This window comes from Pristiophorus japonicus, chromosome 1 (genome assembly GCF_044704955.1).
Source record: "Pristiophorus japonicus isolate sPriJap1 chromosome 1, sPriJap1.hap1, whole genome shotgun sequence".
Lineage (NCBI taxonomy): Eukaryota > Metazoa > Chordata > Chondrichthyes > Pristiophoridae > Pristiophorus > Pristiophorus japonicus.
Window position 1 is genome coordinate 169906627 of NC_091977.1, and position 23302 is coordinate 169929928.

Consider the following 23302-nt stretch of genomic DNA (forward strand, 5'->3'; position numbering starts at 1 on the left):
TTGGACCTCAGCCTTCAGACATCTATAGATGCCAGTGCTTGGAGCGAGGGTGTTGCCATGAGGCCTAGTACTTGTCTCTCTGATGGAACAAGGTGTTGGTTATGAGACCATGTTCTAAGCATTCTGTCAGGAGGAGGGTTCCATTGGTATTGGCGTTCCCTAGCCCCCTCTCTGCCGATCACACCTCCCCAGAAGTCTGTGTCCTTTCTAACTCTGGTGTTAAAGCCGCCGAGGAGGATCAGCGTGTCACCCGGTGGGGCTCGGGTCAGGAATTGTTCAAGGCTAGAGTAGAATTCCTCTTTGGTCTCATCTGTAGCTTCAAGTGTTGGGGTATACACACTGATGACCATAGCGCACTGGTTCAAGGCTAGGGTGAGCCGAAGGGTCATGAGGCATTCGTTTATCCCGCAGGGGGAGTCTCTGAGATGCCCAACTAGCTAATTTTTTATGGTGAAGTCTACCCCATGGTGGCGGCGTTCTGCTTCTGGTTTGCCTTTCCAGAAGAAGACGTAACCACCACCTTGTTCCTTGAGCTGGCCTTCCACCTTGCTCCTGGGCCCCGACCTTGCTTCACTCCTGAGTCCCGACCTCGCTCCTGGATCCCGACCTCGCTCCCCTTCTGGGTCCCGACCTTGTTCATAGGTCCCGACCTCGCTGCTCTCCTGGGTCCCAACCTCGCTCCTCTCCTGGATCCCGACCTCGCTCCCCTCCTGGGTCCCGACCTTGTTCATAGGTCCCGACCTCGCTCCCCTCCTGGGTCCCGACCTCGCTGCTGGGCCCCGACCTCGCTCCCCTTCTGGGTCCCGACCTTGTTCATAGGTCCCGACCTCGCTGCTCTCCTGGGTCCCAACCTCGCTCCTCTCCTGGGTCCAGACCTCGCTCCTGGACGCCGACCTCGCTCCAGGGCATCGACCTCGCTCCTCTCCTGGGCTACAACCTCGCTGCAAAATGCACAGCCAATCAGCTACCTGGTTTCCGGTGACGTCACACTTCGATTTTGTCCCCTTCTTGGGTCGGCTCGTGCTGCTCCTTGCGGTGGCTAGCTCTTTTTACCCCCGGCGTTGCTGGTGGTGTCTTCACCTAGGTTGGGTCAGCTCACCGTCTCAGTGAGTGCGTAGGAAGCGAATATATCCATGAGGCATTGAGACGCCTAATCCAGGTGGCGCCACTATATCGGTGGCGCAGCTCCAAATGCTGCCTAACTCCCGGATGTTGAGCCCATGCATAACGGCCCACTTAACATTGCTTAGCGCCTCCAGGTAAGTTTGCAATTCCATGATTTTAAGCTGCTATCAATTCTTTAGGCATCAACACTGAATTTCGCATTTGGGGACCGCGCCTGAAGCGAGGCATTAAAAATTTCCCTCATGTGGCGACACCGCTTCAAAAATGGCGGTGCCGAATTTCGACCCCTAAATGTTTACAGAAAACCTTGCTTGTAAACATTTAAATTGAGTTCACGTAAATTTAAACAATGCTGAAGAGCTCCAATGGCCATCTGAGCACTTGGTCATGAGGCAATTGTATTAGATGCAGTGTCAAACTGAAGTGGTGTGGGACTGCCAACTTGAGGGAGTCTCACTCTGCTTCACTCCAGAGTCAGGTCAGGTCCAGACTTCAGATTTAAACATCCGGTGTAAATGCACCCTTCGATGGCATTTTAATATATTAGTATCAACTTTTAATTTCCCAGGATTCTTAACATTTTGGATAATCAGCGTTTTTTTTCTCAGTTCTCGGTTCTGTTATTCAGCAAGTTCAGTAGGCAATTTCTCTATTGAAAACTGTTTATTAGAATACAACATACTTGGTTATAATAAAACTTTAAAAAATCAATAAGATTAAAGTTCCGTGAAAAATTGAGGTTTCGGTTGTTGAGCTCAGGTTAGGCCTTTGGCTTAGCCGTTGTTCCCTTCATTCAATTTTACTTGGTTACTAAACCTTCCATCTGTATAAGGCACAATACATTATACTAAACCCCCAGCTCGCTCCCATTTTCTCCAGTGGCAGCGTTACTTCCCATATCATTAATTATATATTATGATTAACATTGCAGCTCAGTGGTGTTTAAATGTTTTGTCCTCTCCACAGAATATGTTTCGGAGAAGGAATTTGACACCATCCTGCAAGGTAATGGATAGTTTGATAATTGTTTGAAACTCAACATGGGAAGAAATAAAAGCTGCCTTGTAACTTGCATCTTTCTGCGTTAAAATTGAGATGCATTTACCACAGGTTTTTGTTCCTTCTCACTGAATGAGCAAACACAATTAAGTTGTTTTTATAAATAGTTTGGATTGATAGTGTATATTTCTGCATAAGGAAACATTTTAAAAATTCATTTTGTCACTGGGGATAATAGTAGAAAGCCCCAAATCATTATTGTGGAAACATGATGAAAGTCAGTCAATGGTTCCAGCAGTTATTGCCAACATTACTTTTGTCCACACAGCCTACTCCTTAATCTTAGAAAGAAAATAGACAATGGATAATATTCTGATTGTTTGCATAGAACAGGCCTGCCTGTCAATGGTGGTTTCATTTTTTTATTGCCAGCAGTTATTAGATGGTTATAAATTTTAATTTAAAATGGAAGTAGAGGTCATTATTGTAACTGTGTTCAGAAAAATACACAATCTACTGTTGACTTGCAGGGGTCTGACTGCTATCCATTATTTTACTCAACAAGCCTTCTACAAATTAAATGGTGCATGAGTCCCACTCTTGGAGAACAGCAAGGTTCTTCATTGTACATAGTCAGAGTATTCCATATTTTCCAATTCAATTCTGTTCTGCACAAATCTGTAGGAGCTGAGGATGTTAAACAGGATTCAGAATAGGCTTTCTCAGTCAACTAGTGCACACCTGTCTTTTTCTGGTGAGTTTAGCATCTATTGAACATGACTGCTATGTGTTATAATACCTGTTAATGAGCAAAAGTGTTGCTTAAAATCCAATTTATCCCAGTTTTTGTCCATTTGGAAATTGTTGTTGGAGCTCCTCTGTGTACGTGGTCCTGACTCTGACTGGTGTCAATTAAAATTGTTGAAGCAATGTTTGTAACAAACAAATTTGATGTATTCAGTGATTGCGAGTGAAGTCTGTTCAAAAGTATCCAGTTTAATTCAATCTGGTATGTAAGATGGTGAAGTTTAATTTATACGCAACATTGTGAAAGGGTGGAGGCACAAGAGGAATGAAATTGGGCCTGGACGGTAGCACAAAATGGACGATGGCAAATCTCCAGCCAGTTTTACACTCCGCCCGATTTTTCTTTTCCATTAAAATTGGGTGGACTGTAAAACAGGCTGCCGATTCATCATCGTCCAGTTTGCACTCTCACCATAGATCAATTTCTTCCCCAACAGTTCAAATCTTAGTTTGTTGACATCCTATGTTTTTTGTGAAGTTGGATGAAATGTCAATTTTCCATTCCAGTGGCATAACCCCCCCCCCTCACCTGGCACCTCCTTTACTCTGCCCCACTTTGATAACTTGCAAAACCTATAATACATATCAGTGGGCTCCCAGGGGTCAGTTTGAATTTCCGAGTAGGAACGCAGTCAAGCGAGCAGGTAGCCCATCCAAAGAGCCAAGGGAACTCTAACAATCAGCTGGGTCTCATTGACATACTGCTCGTCGACTTCCTGACCAATCGGGCCAGGAAGTCAGTGGGAAGCAGCTGCTTGATCGTTAAAGTCATGTGACAGGAGACTGCCGCCAGGAACCCCGGGGATCTGTCCCAGCACAAGGTATGTGCCCCGGAATGGGTGGGGTGCCTGGGCAGGGGATGCTCAAGGTTTCCTTGTGGGTCCCAGTGAAGCATTTCTGCTCCTTATGACCCACAAGGAAACCTGCTTTAAAAAATTCTTAAATCTTACCTTACTGGGCCACCTCTGGCCCTGGCTGGTGTTCCCGGCAGATTTTGCCTAGCAATGAAGCTACTACTTCTGCCGGCTCAGACCTCAGGTTAAAACAGATGATTGGGCACTGATTACATAATTGCAGCCCAATCTGCATATTTAAAGAGGACTCACATCGCTGGTGTCCTTGCCAGATGTAATTTAAAATTGCAGTTGACCAGACTGGGGCAGGAAAGGAGTGGGTAAGTCGGCACTCCATTCTAACTGCTTTCGACCAGTTAAGGGGAGTTCACATTGACCACTGAGTCTCAACTAAGTTGCAGGGTGTCCGCTTTGCTAAATTGGTACGATTGCCTCTGAAATAGAAGATTGTGGTTTGAGGTTAACTCGAGGATTACAATATCTAATCTAGGTTGACTCTCCAGTACAGTATTGAGAATGCTGCATAGTTAGAGATACTGATCTTCCAAAACGATAGGGCTAAAATTCAGGGTCCGGGTAAGGCTTGTTATCATTGTTTTGCGGCGGCCATACGACGGAATCAAGTGACCGCCACGTTGCAGTCCGTTGGCCACCGTGATCCAAATTCACCTTGGGGATTTTTCGGGCTGTCCCCATTTCTGCTCCGCTGCTGCCAACCACCCCAAGCTCATCATCAAAGCACGCTCCAACGCTCTCCCGCACCTCCATCCCACTCCGGGCGGTGCCCCCAACAGCTTTTTCTGTCGGTGCACCTTGTTTTTTGTGTGTGAGCCACGGCAGCATGCTGGTCCTTCAAGGGGAGGGTGCACTGTCACAGCCGCCATGTTTTTTTTTTGCTGGCCAACTTCCTGATCGGCCGGACAATTATGGCCCTGGGTTTGGCCGGGCTGCCAACCCCTTCTTGGGTGCCAGGCCGCTGACCCGGCCGAAACCCTTCCAGGTGGTCCAGTGGCCGAACCTAAAAATTCGCTGCTTCTCTCCCCTTTAAATGAGGGGAGAAACGTGATGACGCACACACGCACTGACGTCACCACTGCTCTGCCACTGAGTGACAATGGTGGACACTCCATCCTGCCCCACTTCCGCCCCTCACCAGCACTTGCTGCCGCACCTCCGCCCCCATTATGACCGACTTCCGGTCTGCTCAAAAAAAATTGCCAAAGAGGTGAAAATAGATCAAGAGTCCACCTCGTCGGACCCGACGGTAAAAACATCTACAAAAAAGTAGGTGGGCCAGCTTTCTGGTGGGCCTGAATTTCGGCACCGATGTTAAACTGAGGTCCTGTGTGGCTTTTCAAGATGGATATTAAAAATTATAATGGAAAGACAGTATGGCTGGTGTATTGGAAGGATGAGATCAAATGGTGTGCTGAAGGGTCTCGGACAACAGTTTTAAGTAAGGAAATTGACTTTGGAAATGGCTTGATTTATGAAGCAGGAAATTCATATTAAGATATACATAAACTTGATTCAGGTCTCCTGCTACAATTTGCCTGGGCAAATTTAATTCCATGAATCCAAAGTACAAAATGTTCCATAATTTATTATAATCTGGCAAGTTCACTCAAGAGGTTATAAGAGGGATAGTTAAAAAAGATCACATTGAATACTAATGTATTGAATTATGGGAAATCATGTTTGACAAATTTGTTGGAGTTCCTTGAGGATGTAACGAGCAGGGTGGATAAGGAGGAACCAGTGGATGTGGTGTATTTGGATTTCCAGAAGGCATTCGATAAGCTGCCACATAAAAGGTTACTGCACAAGATAAAATTTCACGGCGTAGGGGGTAATATATTAGCATGAATAGAGGATTGGCTAACTAACAGAAAACAGAGAGTTGGGATAAATAGGTCATTTTCCAGTTGGCAAACAGTCACTAGTGGGGTGTCGCAGGGATCGGTGCCGAGTGTAATGCAGCCAAGTTTTCTGATGATACAAAGATGGGAAGGAAAGCAAATTTTGAGTAGGACACAAAAAATCTGCAAAGGGATATAGACAGGCTAGGTGAGTGGGCAAACATTTGACAGATGGTGCATAATGTGGGAAAATGTGAGGTTATCCACTTTGGCAGAAATAATAGAAAAGCAAATTATGATTTAAATGGAGAAAAATTGCAAAGTGCTGCAGTACAGAGAGACCTGGGTTTCCCTGTGCATGAAACACAAAAAGTTAACATGCACGTAATCAGAAAGGCAAATGGAATGTTGGCCTTTATTGCAAGGGGGATAGACTATAAAAGCAGAGAAGTCCTGTTGCAATTGTACAGGTATTGGTGAGGCCACACCTGGACTACTGCGTACAGTTTTGGTCTCCGTATTTAAAGAAGGATATATTTGCATTGGAGGCTGTTCAGAGAAGGTTCACTAGGTTGATTCCGGAGATGAGGTGGTTGACTTATGGGGATAGGTTGAGTAGGTTGGGCCTATACACATTGGAGTTCAGAAGAATGAGAGGTGACCTTATCGAAACATATAAGATAATGAGGGGGTTCGACAAGGTGGATGCAGAGGTGATATTTCCACTCATAGGGGAAACTAAAACTAGGGGACATAGTCTCAGAATAAGGGGCCGCCCATTTAAAACTGTGATGAGGAGAAATTTCTTCTCTGAGGATTGTAAATCGATGGAATTCTCTGCCCCAGAGAGCTGTGGAGGCTGGATCTTTGAATATATTTAAGGCAGAGATAGACAGATTTTTGAGCAATAAGGGAGTAAAGGGTCATGGGGAGTGAGCAGGGAAGTGGAGCTGAATCCATAATCAGATCAGCCATGATCTTATTGAATCATGGAGCAGGCTTGAGGGGCCAAATGGCCTACTCCTGCTCCTATTTCTTATGTTCTTATGTTTATGTTCTTATGAAGCAGGAAATTCCAGGGCACTGTGCCCGGGCACTTTCATGATGTTCTGGAGAAAGGGATAATATCTATAGCTCTGGATCATGGGTTTGTTCTATTATCACTATTAAACACACACAAAACACAGTGACAGACTCAGTGCTGAGAATTAAGATGCTTAATGTTTCAGTATCTTGCAAAATTTTTATGACGTAAAAAAAAATACCTCAAATACCAAAAAGGAAGTTCATATACAAAGGAATTTTGATGCAAGACCAATCTCTTTGTAGTTGAGTTGAGAGTGCTTAATCTCAGTACATTGTAATTAAGAAATAGGGGTACTGTATTGATTTATGAATACTGTTTGCCGATCTATTTAATACCTATTATATAGATGGAACGTTACAATAGACAATCATTTCTAAAGGTCAGAATGAGTTAGAAATGACAAAAAAAATGCTATAGCCAGACCTGGTGTTGTGTGTAGAAACATAGAAACATAGAAAATAGGTGCAGGAGCAGGCCATTCAGCCCTTCTAGCCTGCACCGCCATTCAATGAGTTCATGGCTGAACATGAAACTTCAGTACCCCCTTCCTGCTTTCTCACCATAACCCTTGATCCCCCGAGTAGTAAGGACTTCATCTAACTCCCTTTTGAATATATTTAGTGAATTGGCCTCAACTACTTTCTGTGGTAGAGAATTCCACAGGTTCACCACTCTCTGGGTGAAGAAGTTTCTCCTCATCTCGGTCCTAAATGGCTTACCCCTTATCCTCAGACTGTGACCCCTGGTTCTGGACTTCCCCAACATTGGGAACATTCTTTCTGCATCTAACCTGTCTAAACCCGTCAGAATTTTAAACGTTTCTATGAGGTCCCCTCTCATTCTTCTGAACTCCAGTGAATACAAGCCCAGTTGATCCAATCTTTCTTGATAGGTCAGTCCCGCCATCCCAGGAATCAGTCTGGTGAACCTTCGCTGCACTCCCTCAATAGCAAGAATGTCCTTCCTCAAGTTAGGAGACCAAAACTGTACACAATACTCCAGGTGTGGCCTCACCAAGGCCCTGTACAACTGTAGCAACACCTCCCTGCCCCTGTATTCAAATCCCCTCGCTATGAAGGCCAACATGCCATTTGCTTTCTTAACCGCCTGCTGTACCTGCATGCTAACCTTCAATGACTGATGTACCATGACACCCAGGTCTCGTTGCACCTTCCCTTTTCCTAATCTGTCACCATTCAGATAATAGTCTGTCTCTCTGTTTTTACCACCAAAGTGGATAACCTCACATTTATCCACATTATACTTCATCTGCCATGCATTTGCCCACTCACCTAACCTATCCAAGTCACTCTGCAGCCTAATAGCATCCTCCTCGCAGCTCACACTGCCATCCAACTTAGTATCATCTGCAAATTTGGAGATACTGCATTTAATCCCCTCGTCTAAATCATTAATGTACAATGTAAACAGCTGGGGCCCCAGCACAGAACCTTGCGGCACTCCACTAGTCACTGCCTGCCATTCTGAAAAGTACCCGTTTACTCCTACTCTTTGCTTCCTGTCTGACAACCAGTTCTCAATCCACGTCAGCACACTACCCCCAATCCCATGTGCTTTAACTTTGCACATTAATCTCTTGTGTGGGACCTTGTCGAAAGCCTTCTGAAAGTCCAAATATACCACATCAACTGGTTCTCCTTTGTCCACTTTACTGGAAACATCCTCAAAAAATTCCAGAAGATTTGTCAAGCATGATTTCTCTTTCACAAATCCATGCTGACTTGGACCTATCATGTCACCATTTTCCAGATGCACTGCTATGACATCCTTAATAATTGATTCCATCATTTTACCCACTACTGAGGTCAGGCTGACCGGTCTATAATTCCCTGTTTTCTCTCTCCCTCCTTTTTTAAAAAGTGGGGTTACATTGGCTACCCTCCACTCCATAGGAACTGATCCAGAGTCAATGGAATGTTGGAAAATGACTGTCAATGCATCCGCTATTTCCAAGGCCACCTCCTTAAGTACTCTAGGATGCAGTCCATCAGGCCCTGGGGATTTATCGGCCTTCAATCCCATCAATTTCCCCAACACAATTTCCCGACTAATAAAGATTTTCCTCAGTTCCCCCTCCTTACTAGACCCTCTGACCCCTTTTATATCCGGAAGGTTGTTTGTATCCTCCTTAGTGAATACCGAACCAAAGTACTTGTTCAATTGGTCTGCCATTTCTTTGTTCCCCGTTATGACTTCCCCTGATTCTGACTGCAGGGGACCTACGTTTGTCTTCACCAACCTTTTTCTCTTTACATACATATATTTTAAGTATGCTCTCTCTGATATCCAATAGTGAGTTGGCAAACAGTAATGTACTGTCAATAATCAGTGATTATATGAATTTATTTTAGTAACTTCCTTTCTTCTACGTGTTCCCCTCAGGTACAGAATGCCCACCTTCTGGAGGCACACAAAAAGGACCAGCTCTGGAGAGGGATTGTCAGTGTCACTCTAATTGAGGGCCAAAACTTAAAGCCCATGGATCCAAATGGATTCAGTGATCCATATGTAAAATTCAGAATGGGCTGTCAGAAATACAAGAGTAAGGTAATTGAATAATTAAGACAAAAATGTTTTAAAAGAAGTACTTAATCATTCAAAATGCATAATAATGATTTAAAAGCCTTTGCTGATATTCTGTTCACAGCCCAACAATTTAGTGGTCTTTGTAGATAAACTATTATCTATATAATGGGGATTAAATCCTGGCATAAGTGCTCTGTCAATGCCAACCATGATCTTACCACCGCAAGGAACAAGGACACAAAATCACAAAATAGAATAAAACTATCCCCTGAAGTGCACAACGTATATTACAAGGAAATTCAAACATATGTGGGACGACTATCAAGGCAGTTGGATTACACAGTATTTTTACTTAGCTGCTCATCTGATGGGTCATTTAGTAAATGCATCAACTGATGTGGAACCTGGATTAATTTTTGGTCTTTGCTGCTCTTAGCTGTGGCCTTGATGTCACTGGATAAATAGGGAGAAGAACATCAACCAGGATTCCAGCTCCTGATCACTATTCCCATTGGAAAGTGCATATATGTGGGCCTAGAATGACGATTGGTTGGCCTCAAAAGAACTGCTGCAGACCCAACAGTCAAATAATCTACTACCAATCACACTGTATGGCGAATAGCTATTTGGATGAGATGTTAGATGACATGTGGAACCGTATCCCAGCATGAATCTGCACCTTACAGAGTGAAGGGGAGAAAATTAGAGGGACAATTAAAAACTTTTTGCTTTCCCTCAGGATTTATGACACTGAAATCGCTTGAGATTCCTGCTTTGTGACCAGTCCCAGATGTACATTCTTTTCAATAAATTTAACACAGACTTTGCCCAGTAAATGTAAAGTGCATTCATTTACAATAATAAGCTCCCCAATGGCTTAAATAATAAATCTATCACCTGGTCCGCTACTAAGCTATATTGACCAGAAGGTCCTAAGTTTGATTCCTAGTCTATGCAACAGTTGGACGACTACAATTGGCTTGACGTTCTTGGATATGTAGGGAGAAAGATCAGCCAGAATTGCTGCTCCTAATTGCTATCCAGTGAGTTCCCACTGAAAAACACGTGTTTGAATGTAGGGCGAATACAGAATTGGGCTCGACTCATCATACCGCGATAAGCCCATTGGTAGCTAGGCTCGGGGGGGCTGCTGTGTCTGCGGACTGTACCCAAGCCAGGTTTGTCCCTTTAGGAGTCAAGGGAAATAAAATGGGGTAATTTGTTATTCATTTTTGTTTTAAATATGTGGGAATCTTTTTAATAAATTTAAAAATACTAAAAATACATAATGTATAGCGACTAAGTAAAATGCCATATGGATTTTCAGTAGTTGTGTGCCTCCGTTAATTGGCCCCATGCCTGTAAATCTAAAGACAACATAGAAATTATGTTTGGAATGGCAGTGAACCTACCCCCTCTCCCCAAAACAGTGGCTGGCATTTCTTTTTTTCCCTCGCAATCTCAGAAAAGTTATTTAACAAAAATGAAAACTGGACCATGCTTATTGCCCGCAGCAAGATGTTACCTTCTTAAATCTACTGTCAACAGGTAACATGATTTTAGGTGTAAACTTCTGGGGGCAAAAATTGGCCTCTGTCCCGGGGTGGATAATTGGAATTAGATGGATAATTACCACTGGGACCCATGGGTCAGGGAATAGAGGGAAATTGCCCTCTTTTCCCGGAAAAAATCATCTGTGCGGATAAGGAGCGGCAGAGGGGTGAAAGCGAGTCGGGAGCGGGGTGGAAGGTGGACTGTGTCATCAGTGCCGCGCTGAGCATGCCAACGCGACGCTGATGTCGTCAGCGTGACACGGACATGCCGCGTTGTGCTGAAGCGTAGCAACGTTCCTCCCCTTTACTTAAAGGGGAGGAACGCTGCGAGGCCTACTTGACACCCACTGTGGCACCGGGGAGGGCTTCAGCTGGGCCAGTGGCCTGGCACCCAAGAGGAGAAGCCAGGCTGCCTATTGGCGGCCCGGCTGAACCCGTGGCCACCATTGTCGGGCTGACAATTAAAATAAAATGGTGGCCGTGGCAATGCGCCCTCCCCTTTAAGAGCAGCTGCACTGCCCAACCACTGGCAGCTTCTCGCCGCGCGAAGCTGTCAGTGGCACCAACCGGCGGCAGCTGTGCTCCCGCGGGGCAATTTCCCTCACCGCGAGCGGTAAGGGGTCAGCGTGTGCCCAACAACGTGTCGGAGCACCGGGCAGAACAGAAACACCGGGCACGGCAGAAACGTGTCTCTGCCGCCTCCGCCTGGGGGCAATTCCACTTGGGTCGGACCATCCGCCTGCCCCCAGTCAGAAAGGCCTCACCGCCCCAGCCTTTGAGCGATAAGGGAATAAAGGGTTATGGGGAGCAAGCAGGGAAGTGGAGCTGAGTCCTTGATCAGATCAGCCATGATCTTATTAAATGGCGGAGCAGGCTCCAGGGGCCAAATGGCCTACTTCTGCTCCTATTTCTTATGTTCTTATGCCCCATTATCGACCTTAAAAAAGGGGGCAAATTCGCCCCCTGGTTTCAACAATTATGTATTTACTTAAATACCTCCCAGTGCTTGGAAGGAAATGAAAGAAAGAAAGATTACATTTATATAGCGCCTTACACGACCACCGGACGTCTCAAAAGTGTAGTCACTGTTGTAATGTGAACCTGCTTGAGTCCGTGACTAATTCTGATTGGCTGTCAAGCTATGCACGTTTTCAATCAGAAGAGGGCCTCATGACATTTTTAAGTTAACAAGTTTATTAAAAGTGAATGAACATTTTACATGTTTAAGTAACCAAGCATATGATCCCCCTAAACTTCCTATTCTGTTGATTTATTTTCAGCAATGATTCCACTGCTAATGAGAAAGTAATGTGTTATTAATGGCCATGTATCCTGATTATAATAGCATTGCTTCTCCCTCCTCCCAGCCCTTGCTTGTTAGAATTAAATTGACTATACATTGTATTAAGTGTAAGCAAGTGATTGTGTTCTCCTCACACTGTCATCTAATTTGTTTGTCTACTTTAAATAGAGAAAATAAATAAAAGTTCATTAGAACCAGTAAGCAAATAATTATGCAAAGACACAACTGGTAAATTCATTGGGATTAAAACTATAATATGTTATATTTTTTAATATTGACATTGCTTGGTGATATTTAAGAAAAAAGCTCTATAACTTGTACATGCTTTATTTTAAGAAATGCAATATAACTGAATATTTTTGTGAACTTTGTAAGCAGGACAATAAAGCTTAAGGCAGTAAGCTAAAATAAGTGAATAGATTGCTAATTACAGGTATCATAAGAACATCAGAAATAGGAGCAGGTGTAGGCCATTTGGCTTCTCGAGCCTGCTCTGCCATTCAATAAGATCATGCCTGATCTTCTATCTCAACTCCACTTTCCTGCACTATCCCCATATCCCTTGATTCCCTTAATATCCCAAAATCTATTGATCTCTGTCTTGAATATACTCAACGACTGAGCATCCACAGGCCTGTGGGGTAGAGAATTCCAAAGATTCACCACCCTCTGAGTGAAAAAATTTCTCCTCATCTCAGTTCTAAATGGCCCACCACTTTTTCTGAGACTGTGACTCCTGGTTCAAGACTCCTCAGCCAGGAGGAAAATCCTCCCTGCATCTACCTTGTCCAGCTCTGTAAGAATGTTGTATGAGATCACCTCATTCTAAATTCCAGAGAATATAGGCCTAGTCTACTAAAACTCTCCTCATTAGACAATCCCCCCATCCCAGGAATCAGTCTGGTGACCCCTGTGGCAAGTATATGCTTCCTTAGGTAAGGAGACCAAAACAGTACACAATTCTCCAGGTGTGGCCTCACCAGCTCCCTATGTAACTGCAGTAAGACATCTTGGGGCCAAAACTGCCCCTTTCCTTAAGGCCTATTACCACCGGAAATCGGCGGCCACGCTGTGGAGTGCAATGGCTGCCGACTTTTCGTGTAATGGCTGCCATTATAAAAATTCCACTCCTGCGGTATCCCGGCGGTGACCCGCTCTCTCCACCACCCCCCCCCGCCTCCACTGCTCTGTTGCTGCCGATCTGTCCTAAGTGCGTCATCAGAGTACGCACCGCCGATGTTCCCCTCCCCCGCCGATAAAATTTTCCTCCCACCGGGCGGTGCCAAAAGCTGCTTTTCTCAGATGGTGCAATGAGGCTGTGGCCTTCTGAAATGGCAGTGCGGCTCCCATTAAAGGGGAGGACGCACTGCCGCTGCCATCATGTTTTTTTTTTATCGGCTGACTGCCATTTCAGACCAACAATTTTGCCCCCGGGTTCGGCTAGGCCATCAACAGACAGCCTGGCACCCCCTCTTGGGTGCCAGGCTGCTGGTCCAGCCGAATCCCTCTCTGGTGGCCCAGTGGAACATAATAAATAGGACCAGGAGTAGGCCATTTGGCCCCTTGAGCCTGCTCCGCCATTTAATACGATCATGGCTGATCTGATCCTGGACTCAGCTCCACTTCCCTGCCCGCTCCCCATAACCCTTTATTCCCTTATCGCTCAAAAATCTGTCTATCTCCACCTTACATATATTCAATGGCCCAGCCGCCACAACTTTCTGGGCCAGAGAATTCCACAGATTTACAATCCTCTGAGAGAAGAAATTCCTCCTCATCTCAGTTTTAAATGGGCGGCCTCTTATTCTGAGACTTTGCCCCCTCGTTTTAGTTCCCCCGATGAATGGAAATATCATCTCTCTATCCACCTTGTCCTCATTATCTTGTTTCGATAAGATCACCTCTCATTCTTCTGAACTCCAATGAGTATAGGCCCAACCTGCTCAACCTATCTTCATAAGTCAACGCCCTCATCTCCGGAATCAACCTAGTGAACCTTCTCTGTACAGCCTCCAATGTAAGTATATCCTTTCTTAATTACGGAAACCAAAACTGTACGCAGTACTCTAGGTGTGGTCTCACCAATACCCTGTACAGTTGTAGCAAGACTTCTCTGCTTTTATACTCTATCCCCCTTGCAATAAAAGCCAACATTCCATTTGCCTTCCTGATTACTTGCTGTACCTGCATACTAACTTTTTGTGTTTCATGCACAAGGACCCTCAGGTCCCTCTGTACTGCAGCACTATGCAATTTTTCTCCATTTGAATTATAATTTGCTTTTCTATTATTTCTGCCAAAGTGGATAACCTCACATTTTCCCATATTATACTCCATCTGCCAAATATTTGCCCACTCGCTTAGCCTGTCTATATCCCTTTGCAGATTTTTTGTGTCCTCCTCAAAATTAGCTTTCCCACCCATCTTTGTATCATCAGCAAACTTGGCTACATTACACTTGGTCCCTTCATGCAAGTCATTAATATAGATTGTAAATAATTGAGGCCCCAGCACCGATCGCTGTGGCATCCCACTAGTCACTGTTTGCCAACCGGAAAATGACCCATTTATCCTGACTTTCTGTTTTCTGTTAGTTAGCCAATCCTCTATCCATGCTAATATATTACCCCCAACCCCGTGAAATTTTATCTTGTGCAGTAACCTTTTATGTGGCACCATATTGAATGCCTTCTGGAAATCCAAATACACCACATAAGAACATAAGAAATAGGAGCAGGACATACGGCCCCTCGAGCCTGCTCTGCCATTTAATACGATCATGACTGATCCAATCATGGACTCAGGTCCACTTCCCTGCCCAATCCCCATAGCCCCTTAAATGACCCAATTTCCACAGCTCTCTGATGTAAACGCCAGACTGGGTAAGGATGGCAGATTTCCATTCCCTAAAGGATATTAGTGAACCAGATGGGTTTTTACAACAATCTAGGCATTTCATGATCAACATTACTGATACTACCTTTTTAATTTTACATTTATTTAATTTAAATTTCACAGTTGCTGTGGTGAGATTGTAATTCATATCCCTGGATTATTAGTCTCGGCCTCTGGATTACTAGTTTGGTAGCATAACCATGATACTACCATTCCTAGTATCCATTGGTTCCCCCTTATCCACCCTGCTCGTTACAGGTATCATAAGAACATAAGAAATAGGAGCAGGTGTAGCAAATTTGTTAAACATGATTTGCCTTTCATAAAACCATGCTGACTCTGCTTGATTGAATTATGCTTTTCCAAATGTCCTGCTACTGCTTCCTTAATAATAGACTCCAGCATTTTTCCAACAACAGACATTAGGCTAACTGGTCTATAGTTTACTGCTTTCTGTCTGCCTCCTTTTTTAAATAGGAGCGTTACATTTGCGGTTTTTCAATCCGCTGGGACCTCCCCCCGAATCCAGGGAATTTTGGTAGATTACAACCAATGTATCCACCATCTCTGCAGCCACTTCTTTTAATACCCTAGGATGAACTTTAAAAATTGCGCAGGCTCTCCCCTTTAAGTGAAGAGGAGAGCCGTGGTTATGTGGTGCCGTGATGGTGTCATCAGCGCTATGCTGATGACTGACAGCGACGGACATTACAGTCTGCATTATGAGCGACTTCCGGTCCGCCCCCCAAAAAAAGCCAAAGAGCGGAATTTCGCTCAAGAGGCCACCTCATCCACCACGGCAGTAAAAACACGAGAAACGGGATGCATGTGTCCCGTTTTCAGCAGTGGGCAATTTTGGCCCCCTTTATTCTTATACTCTTATACTCTTTACTGTTGGTGAGGCGTGAGTCCGGGGATCAGCAGAGGCCTATAAAAGGCCACGAGAGGCGTCGGGAGTTCGTTGGTGAGGCGTGAGTCCGGGGATCAGCAGAGGCCTATAAAAGGCCGCGAGAGGCGTCGGGAGTTCGTTGGTGAGGCGTGAGTCCGGGGATCAGCAGAGGCCTATAAAAGGCCGCGAGAGGCGTCGGGAGTTCGTTGGTGAGGCGTGAGTCCGGGGATCAGCAGAGGCCTATAAAAGGCTGCGAGAGGCGTCGGAAGTTCGTTGGTGAGGTGTGAGTCCGGGGATCAGCAGAGGCCTATAAAAGGCCGCGAGAGGCTTCGGGAGTTCGTTGGTGAGGCGTGAGTCCGGGGATCAGCAGAGGCCTATAAAAGGCGTACTTGTGCAGCTACAGGGAGAAGGCAAAAAAGAAGTAGAAAGAAACAGAAAGGTGACGTCACAGCCTACGGGGTAAGTGATTGGCTGGTGATTGGTGAGTAGTTTTTCTTTTTCTTTTTTATATTAATCAGTAACTTTTAACATTGTTGTTGCCAATTTAAGTGTATCTAAGGGTTAAGTCATGGCAGGAGAGCTCGGTCGGGTGTTATGCTCCTCTTGTATCATGTGGGAACTCAGGGACACTTCCGGTGTCCCTGACGACTACGTGTGCGGGAAGTGTATCCGCCTCGAGCTCCTGACGGTCCGCGTTGCGGAGTTGGAGCTGAGGGTGGATTCACTCTGGAGCATCCACGATGCTGAGAATGACGTGAGAAGCACGTGTAGCGAGTTGGTCTTACCGCAGGAGATGGGTCCACAGCCAGATAGGGAATGGAAGACCAGCAGGAAGAGTAGTGCAAGGAAGGGAGTGCAGGGGTCCCCTGTGGTCATACCCCTGCAAAACAGATACACCGCTTTGAGTACTGTTGGGGGGGGATGACTCATCAGGGGAGGGCAGCAGCAGCCAAGTTCATGGCACCGTGGCTGGCTCTGTTGCACAGTAGGGCAGGAAAAAGAGTGGGAGAGCGATAGTGATAGGGGATTCAATGGTGAGGGGAATAGATAGGCGTTTCTGCGGCCGCAACCGAGACTCCAGGATGGTATGTTGCCTCCCTGGTGCAAGGGTCAAGGATGTCTCGGAGCGGGTGCAGGACATTCTGAAAAGGGAGGGGAACAGCCAGTTGTCGTGGTGCACATTGGTACCAACGACATAGGTAAAAAAAGGGATGAGGTCCTACGAAACGAATTTAAGGAGCTAGGAGCTAAATTAAAAAGTAGGACCTCAAAAGTAGTAATCTCGGGATTGCTACCAGTGCCACGTGCTAGTCAGAGTAGGAATCGCAAGATAGCGCAGATGAATACGTGGCTTGAGCAGTGGTGCAGCAGGGAGGGATTCAAATTCCTGGGGCATTGGAACCGGTTCTGGGGGAGGTGGGACCAGTACAAACCGGACGGTCTGCACCTGGGCAGGACCGGAACCAATGTCCTAGGGGGAGTGTTTGCTAGTGCTGTTGGGGAGGAGTTAAACTAATATGGCAGGGGGATGGGAACCAATGCAGGGAGACAGAGGGAAACAAAAAGGAGGCAAAAGCAAAAGACAGAAAGGAGATGAGGAAAAGTGGAGGGCAGAGAAACCCAAGGCAAAGAACAAAAAGGGCCACTGTACAGCAAAATTCTAAAAGGACAAAGGGTGTTAAAAAAAAAAACAAGCCTGAAGGCTTTGTGTCTTAATGCAAGGAGTATCCGCAATAAGGTGGATGAATTAACTGTGCAAATAGATGTTAACAAATATGATGTGATTGGGATTACGGAGACGTGGCTCCAGGATGATCAGGGCTGGGAACTCAACATCCAGGGGTATTCAACATTCAGGAAGGATAGAATAAAAGGAAAAGGAGGTGGGGTAGCATTGCTGGAGCTGCAGAACACCAAAGGGCAAAAAACATTAGTGGGAGTTGCGTACAGACCTCCAAACAGTAGTAGTGATGTTGGGGAGGGTATCAAACCGGAAATTAGGGGTGCATGCAATAAAGGTGCAACAGTTATAATGGGTGACTTTAATATGCACATAGATTGGGCGAGCCAAACTGGAAGCAATACGGTGGAGGAGGATTTACTGGAGTGCATAAGGGATGGTTTTCTAGACCAATATGTCGAGGAACCAACTAGGGGGGAGGCCATCTTAGACTGGGTGTTGTGTAATGAGAGAGGATTAATTAGCAATCTCATTGTGCGAGGCCCCTTGGGGAAGAGTGACCATAATATGGTGGAATTCTGCATTAGGATGGAGAATGAAACAGTTAATTCAGAGACCATGGTCCAGAACTTAAAGAAGGGTAACTTTGAAGTTATGAGGCGTGAATTGGCTAGGATAGATTGGCGAATGATACTTAAGGGGTTGACTGTGGATGGGCAATGGCAGACATTTAGAGACCGCATGGATGAGCTACAACAATTGTACATTCCTGTCTGGCGTAAAAATAAAAAAGGGAAGGTGGCTCAACCGTGGCTATGAAGGGAAATCAGGGATAGTATTAAAGCCAAGGAAGTGGCATACAAATTGGCCAGAAATAGCAGCAAACCTGGGGACTGGGAGAAATTTAGAACTCAGCAGAGGAGGACAAAGGGTTTGATTAGGGCAGGGAAAATGGAGTACGAGAAGAAGCTTGCAGGGAACATTAAGGCGGATTGCAAAAGTTTCTATAGGTATGTAAGGAGAAAAAGGTTAGTAAAGACAAACGTAGGTCCCCTGCAGTCAGAATCAGGGGAAGTCATAACGGGGAACAAAGAAATGGCAGACCAATTGAACAAGTACTTTGGTTCGGTATTCACTGAGGAGGACACAAACAACCTTCCGGATACAAAAGGGGTCAGAGGGTCTAGTAAGGAGGAGGAACTGAGGGAAATCTTTATTAGTCGGGAAATTGTGTTGGGGAAATTGATGGGATTGAAGGCTGATAAATCCCCAGGGCCTGATGGACTGCATCCCAGAGTACTTAAGGAGGTGGCCTTGGAAATAGTGGATGAATTGACAGTCATTTTCCAACATTCCATTGACTCTGGATCAGTTCCTATGGAGTGGAGGGTAGTCTATGTAACCCCACTTTTTAAAAAAGGAGGGAGAGAGAAAACAGGGAATTATAGACCAGTCAGCCTGACCTCAGTAGTGGGTAAAATGATGGAATCAATTATTAAAGATGTCATAGCAGTGCATTTGGAAAATGGTGACATGATAGGTCCAAGTCAGCATGGATTTGTGAAAGGGAAATCATAATAAGAACATAAGAACATAAGAATTAGGAACAGGAGTAGGCCATCTAGCCCCTCGAGCCTGCTCCGCCATTCAATAAGATCATGGCTGATCTGGTCGTGGACTCAGCTCCACTTACCCGCCCTCTCCCCGTAACCCTTAATTCCCTTATTGCTTAAAAATCTATCTATCTTTGACTTGAAAACATTCAATGAGCCAGCCTCAACTGCTTCCTTGGGCAGAGAATTCCACAGATTCACAACCCTCTGGGAGAAGAAATTCTTTCTCAACTCGGTTTTAAATTGGCTCATCCGTATTTTGAGGCTGTGTCCCCTAGTTCTAGTCTCCCCCACCAATGGAAACAACCTCTCTGCCTCTATCTTGTCTATCCCTTTCATGATTTTAAATGTTTCTATAAGATCACCCCTCATCCTTCTGAACTCCAAGGAGTAAAGACCCAGTCTACTCAATCTATCATCATAAGTTAACCCCCTCATTTCTCGAATCAGCCGAGTGAATCGTCTCTGTACCCCTTCCAAAGCTAGTATATCCTTCCTTAAGTAAGGTGACCAAAACTGCACGCAGTACTCCAGGTGCGGCCTTACCAATACCCTGTACAGTTGCAGCAACACCTCCCTGCTTTTGTACTCCATCCCTTTCGCAATGAAGGCCAACATTCCATTTGCCTTCCTGATTACCTGCTGCACCTGCGAACTAACCTTTTTTTGGGATTCATGCACAAGGACCACGACCGAGGTTTTATGTGGCGGTCGGAAGAGAGGGCTGTGGCTGGTGAGGTGACCAGGGTCAGGGACCTGCTCGATGGCAGAGGAGCGGGCTGGATGGTGCCAGACATGCTGGCGCGGCGCCTAAATTCAGCAAACGTTCGCCGCACGGCCAAAGCCATCGAGTCGCTAAAAACAGCTTTGGGCCCTGACTCTGTTAGGTGCATCGAGGAGGCTCAAGCACGTGGGGAGATCCCGTCCGAACTGACCCCCGTCCGGACGGAATTCCTCATCGGCGCCAAACCCCGGAACCTCCTTCGGGGGCCGGCGCCTCACAACTTGAGCCGCCTCGGGGAAATCCCCTCCGTGCCTTTCAGTTCCGCGCGGAGGTGTTTTATGTACGGGCTGCTCCTGCACACTCTCAACTTTGCCATCCTCGCCGGCCGTCCGGACACGCCATGGCGTACCATCTTGCCGTCCGGAGGAGGTGGGGGTCCCCGATGGAGGGCACTCTACGCGGGAGTCCTCCCACTATTCATCGGGGACTTGGCCTGGAAGGTGGTGCACGGAGCAGTGCCGTGCAACAAATTTTTAAGCCGGTTCACGGACTCCCAGGCCGCCTGCAATTTCTGCGGTCTGGAGGAGTCCGTGTTCCATGTTTTTATTGAGTGCACGAGGTTGCAGCCCCTGTTTTATTATTTAAAGGGGCTGCTCCTGAAATTCTGGCTGCACTTCAGTCCCACACCCCTGATCTTTGGGCACCCTGTGCGGAGGGGAGCGGGTAGGTCCGAGGGCCTCCTCGTAGGACTGCTCCTGGGCACGGCCAAGGGTGCCATCAGCCAGTCCAGGCAGCGGGCGGTCGAGGGGGTCGTTCAACCTGACTGCCTGCCTCTCTTCCGCTCATACATCCGGTCCAGGGTGTCCTTGGAGATGGAGCACGCAGTGTCCACCTGTACGCTCGCGGCCTTCCGCGAGAGGTGGGCACCGGAGGGACTGGAGTGCATCATCACGCCCGGCAACCAAATTTTAATTTGATTTTACGTTTTAAAGTTTAATTTGTTTTAATTGCCGGTGCTTTTAGTGTCCCCCTCCCCTTTTATAGGGGGCAATGGAAAAAAAAAGTGATTTTATTGCCGAAAAAAAAACCAAAAAAAGAAAAACACAAAAAAAAAACACAAAAAAGGAAAAAAAGGGCCTTGTAAATGTCTGGTGTGTCATCCAGGTCGGGTGGCACGGATTAATGTTTTATGTTTTCAGATAAACTCCAAAAAGAGTTTCATGCTCAAGGACCCCCAGGTCCCTCTGCACCACAGCATGTTGTAATTTCTTCCCATTCAAATAATATTCCCTTTTACTGTTTTTTTTCCCAAGGTGGATGACCTCACACTTTCCGACATTGTATTCCATCTGCCAAACCTTAGCCCATTCGCTTAACCTATCCAAATCTCCTTGCAGCCTCTCTGAGTCCTCTACACAACCCGCTTTCCCACTAATCTTTGTGTCATCTACAAATTTTGTTGCACTACACTCTGTCCCCTCTTCTAGGTCATCTATGTATATTGTAAACAGTTGTGGTCCCAGTACTGATCCCTGTGGCACACCACTAACCACTGATTTCCAACCGGAAAAGGACCCATTTATCCTGACTCTCTGCTTTCTGTTCGCCAGCCAATTCTCTATCCATGCTAATACATTTCCTCTGACTCCGCGTACCTTTATCTTCTGCAGTAACCTTTTGTGTGGCACCTTATCGAATGCCTTTTGGAAATCTAAATATACCACATCCATCGGTACACCTCTATCCACCATGCTCGTTATATCCTCAAAGAATTCCTCAAAGAGCTCCTTAAAAGTCCTCCACTGTTCCTCAATTGTGCCACCGTTTAGTCCTTGTTTCCAGTCTACTTTAGCCAACTCTGCCCTCATCCCACTGTAGTCCCCTTTGTTTAAGCATAGTACTCTCGTTTCTGACACAACTTCCTCATCCTCAATCTGTAAATCATGCTTGACAAACCTTCTGGAATTTTTTGAGGATGTTTCCAGTAAAGTGGACAAGGGAGAACCAGTTGATGTGGTATATTTGGACTTTAAGAAGGCTTTCGACAAGGTCCCACACAAGAGATTGATGTGCAAAGTTAGAGCACATGGGATTGGGGGTAGTGTGCTGACATGGATTGAGAACTGGTTGTCAGACAGGAAGCAAAGAGTAGGAGTAAATGGGTACTTTTCAGAATGGCAGGCAGTGACTAGTGGGGTACCGCAAGGTTCCGTGCTGGGGCCCCAGCTGTTTACATTGTACATTAATGATTTAGACGAGGGGATTAAATGTAGTATCTCCAAATTTGCGGATGACACTAAGTTGGATGGCAGTGTGAGCTGCGAGGAGGATGCTATGAGGCTGCAGAGTGACTTGGATAGGTTAGGTGAGTGGGCAAATGCATGGCAGCTGAAGTATAATGTGGATAAATGTGAGGTTATCCACTTTGGTGGTAAAAACAGAGAGACAGACTATTATCTGAATGGTGACAGATTAGGAAAAGGGGAGGTGCAACGAGACCTGGGTGTCATGGTACATCAGTCATTGAAGGTTGGCATGCAGGTACAGCAGGCGGTTAAGAAAGCAAATGGCATGTTGGCCTTCATAGAGAGGGGATTTGAGTACAGGAGCAGGGAGGTGTTGCTACAGTTGTACAGGGCCTTGGTGAGGCCACACCTGGAGTATTGTGTACAGTTTTGGTCTCCTAACTTGAGGAAGGACATTCTTGCTATTGAGGGAGTGCAGCGAAGATTCACCAGACTGATTCCCGGCATGGTGGGACTGACCTATCAAGAAAGACTGGATCAACTGGGCTTGTATTCACTAGAGTTCAGAAGAATGAGAGGGAATCTCATAGAAACGTTTAAAATTCTGATGGGTTTAGACAGGTTAGATGCAGGAAGAATGTTCCCAATGTTGGGGAAGTCCAGAACCAGGGGTCACAGTCTAAGGATAAGGGGTAAGCCATTTAGGACCGAGATGAGGAGAATCTTCTTCACCCAGAGAGTGGTGAACCTGTGAAATTCTCTACCACAGAAAGTAGTTGAGGCCAATTCACTAAATATATTCAAAAGGGAGTTAGATGAAGTCCTTACTACTCGGGGGATCAAGGGATATGGCGAGAAAGCAGGAAGGGGGTACTGAAGTTGCATGTTCAGCCATGAACTCATTGAATGGCGGTGCAGGCTAGAAGGGCTGAATGTCCTCTTGCAATAAAGGCCAACATACCATTTGCTTTCTTAATTGCTTGCTGTACCTGAAACATAGAAACATAGAAAATAGGTGCAGGAGTAGGCCATTCGGCCCTTTGAGCCTGCACCGCCATTCAATATGATCATGGCTGATCATGCAACTTCAGTACCCCATTCCTGCTTTCTCTCCCTACCC

At 45.9% G+C, this 23302-nt stretch overlaps 1 protein-coding gene across 5 annotated transcripts in view; it reads left to right on the forward strand.

The window, feature by feature from the left end:
• mctp1a (multiple C2 domains, transmembrane 1a) overlaps positions 1-23302 on the forward strand; it is a 979537-nt gene that overhangs the window by 412469 nt on the left and 543766 nt on the right. For 4 of the 5 annotated variants that reach the window (XM_070884895.1, XM_070884861.1, XM_070884869.1 and 1 more), the window contains 2 exons: positions 2092-2130; positions 9135-9299. In XM_070884895.1, the coding sequence (XP_070740996.1) occupies positions 2092-2130; positions 9135-9299 (204 nt within the window). The remainder of the gene's footprint in view (positions 1-2091; positions 2131-9134; positions 9300-23302) is intronic. The other variant, XM_070884876.1, reaches the window with a different exon arrangement.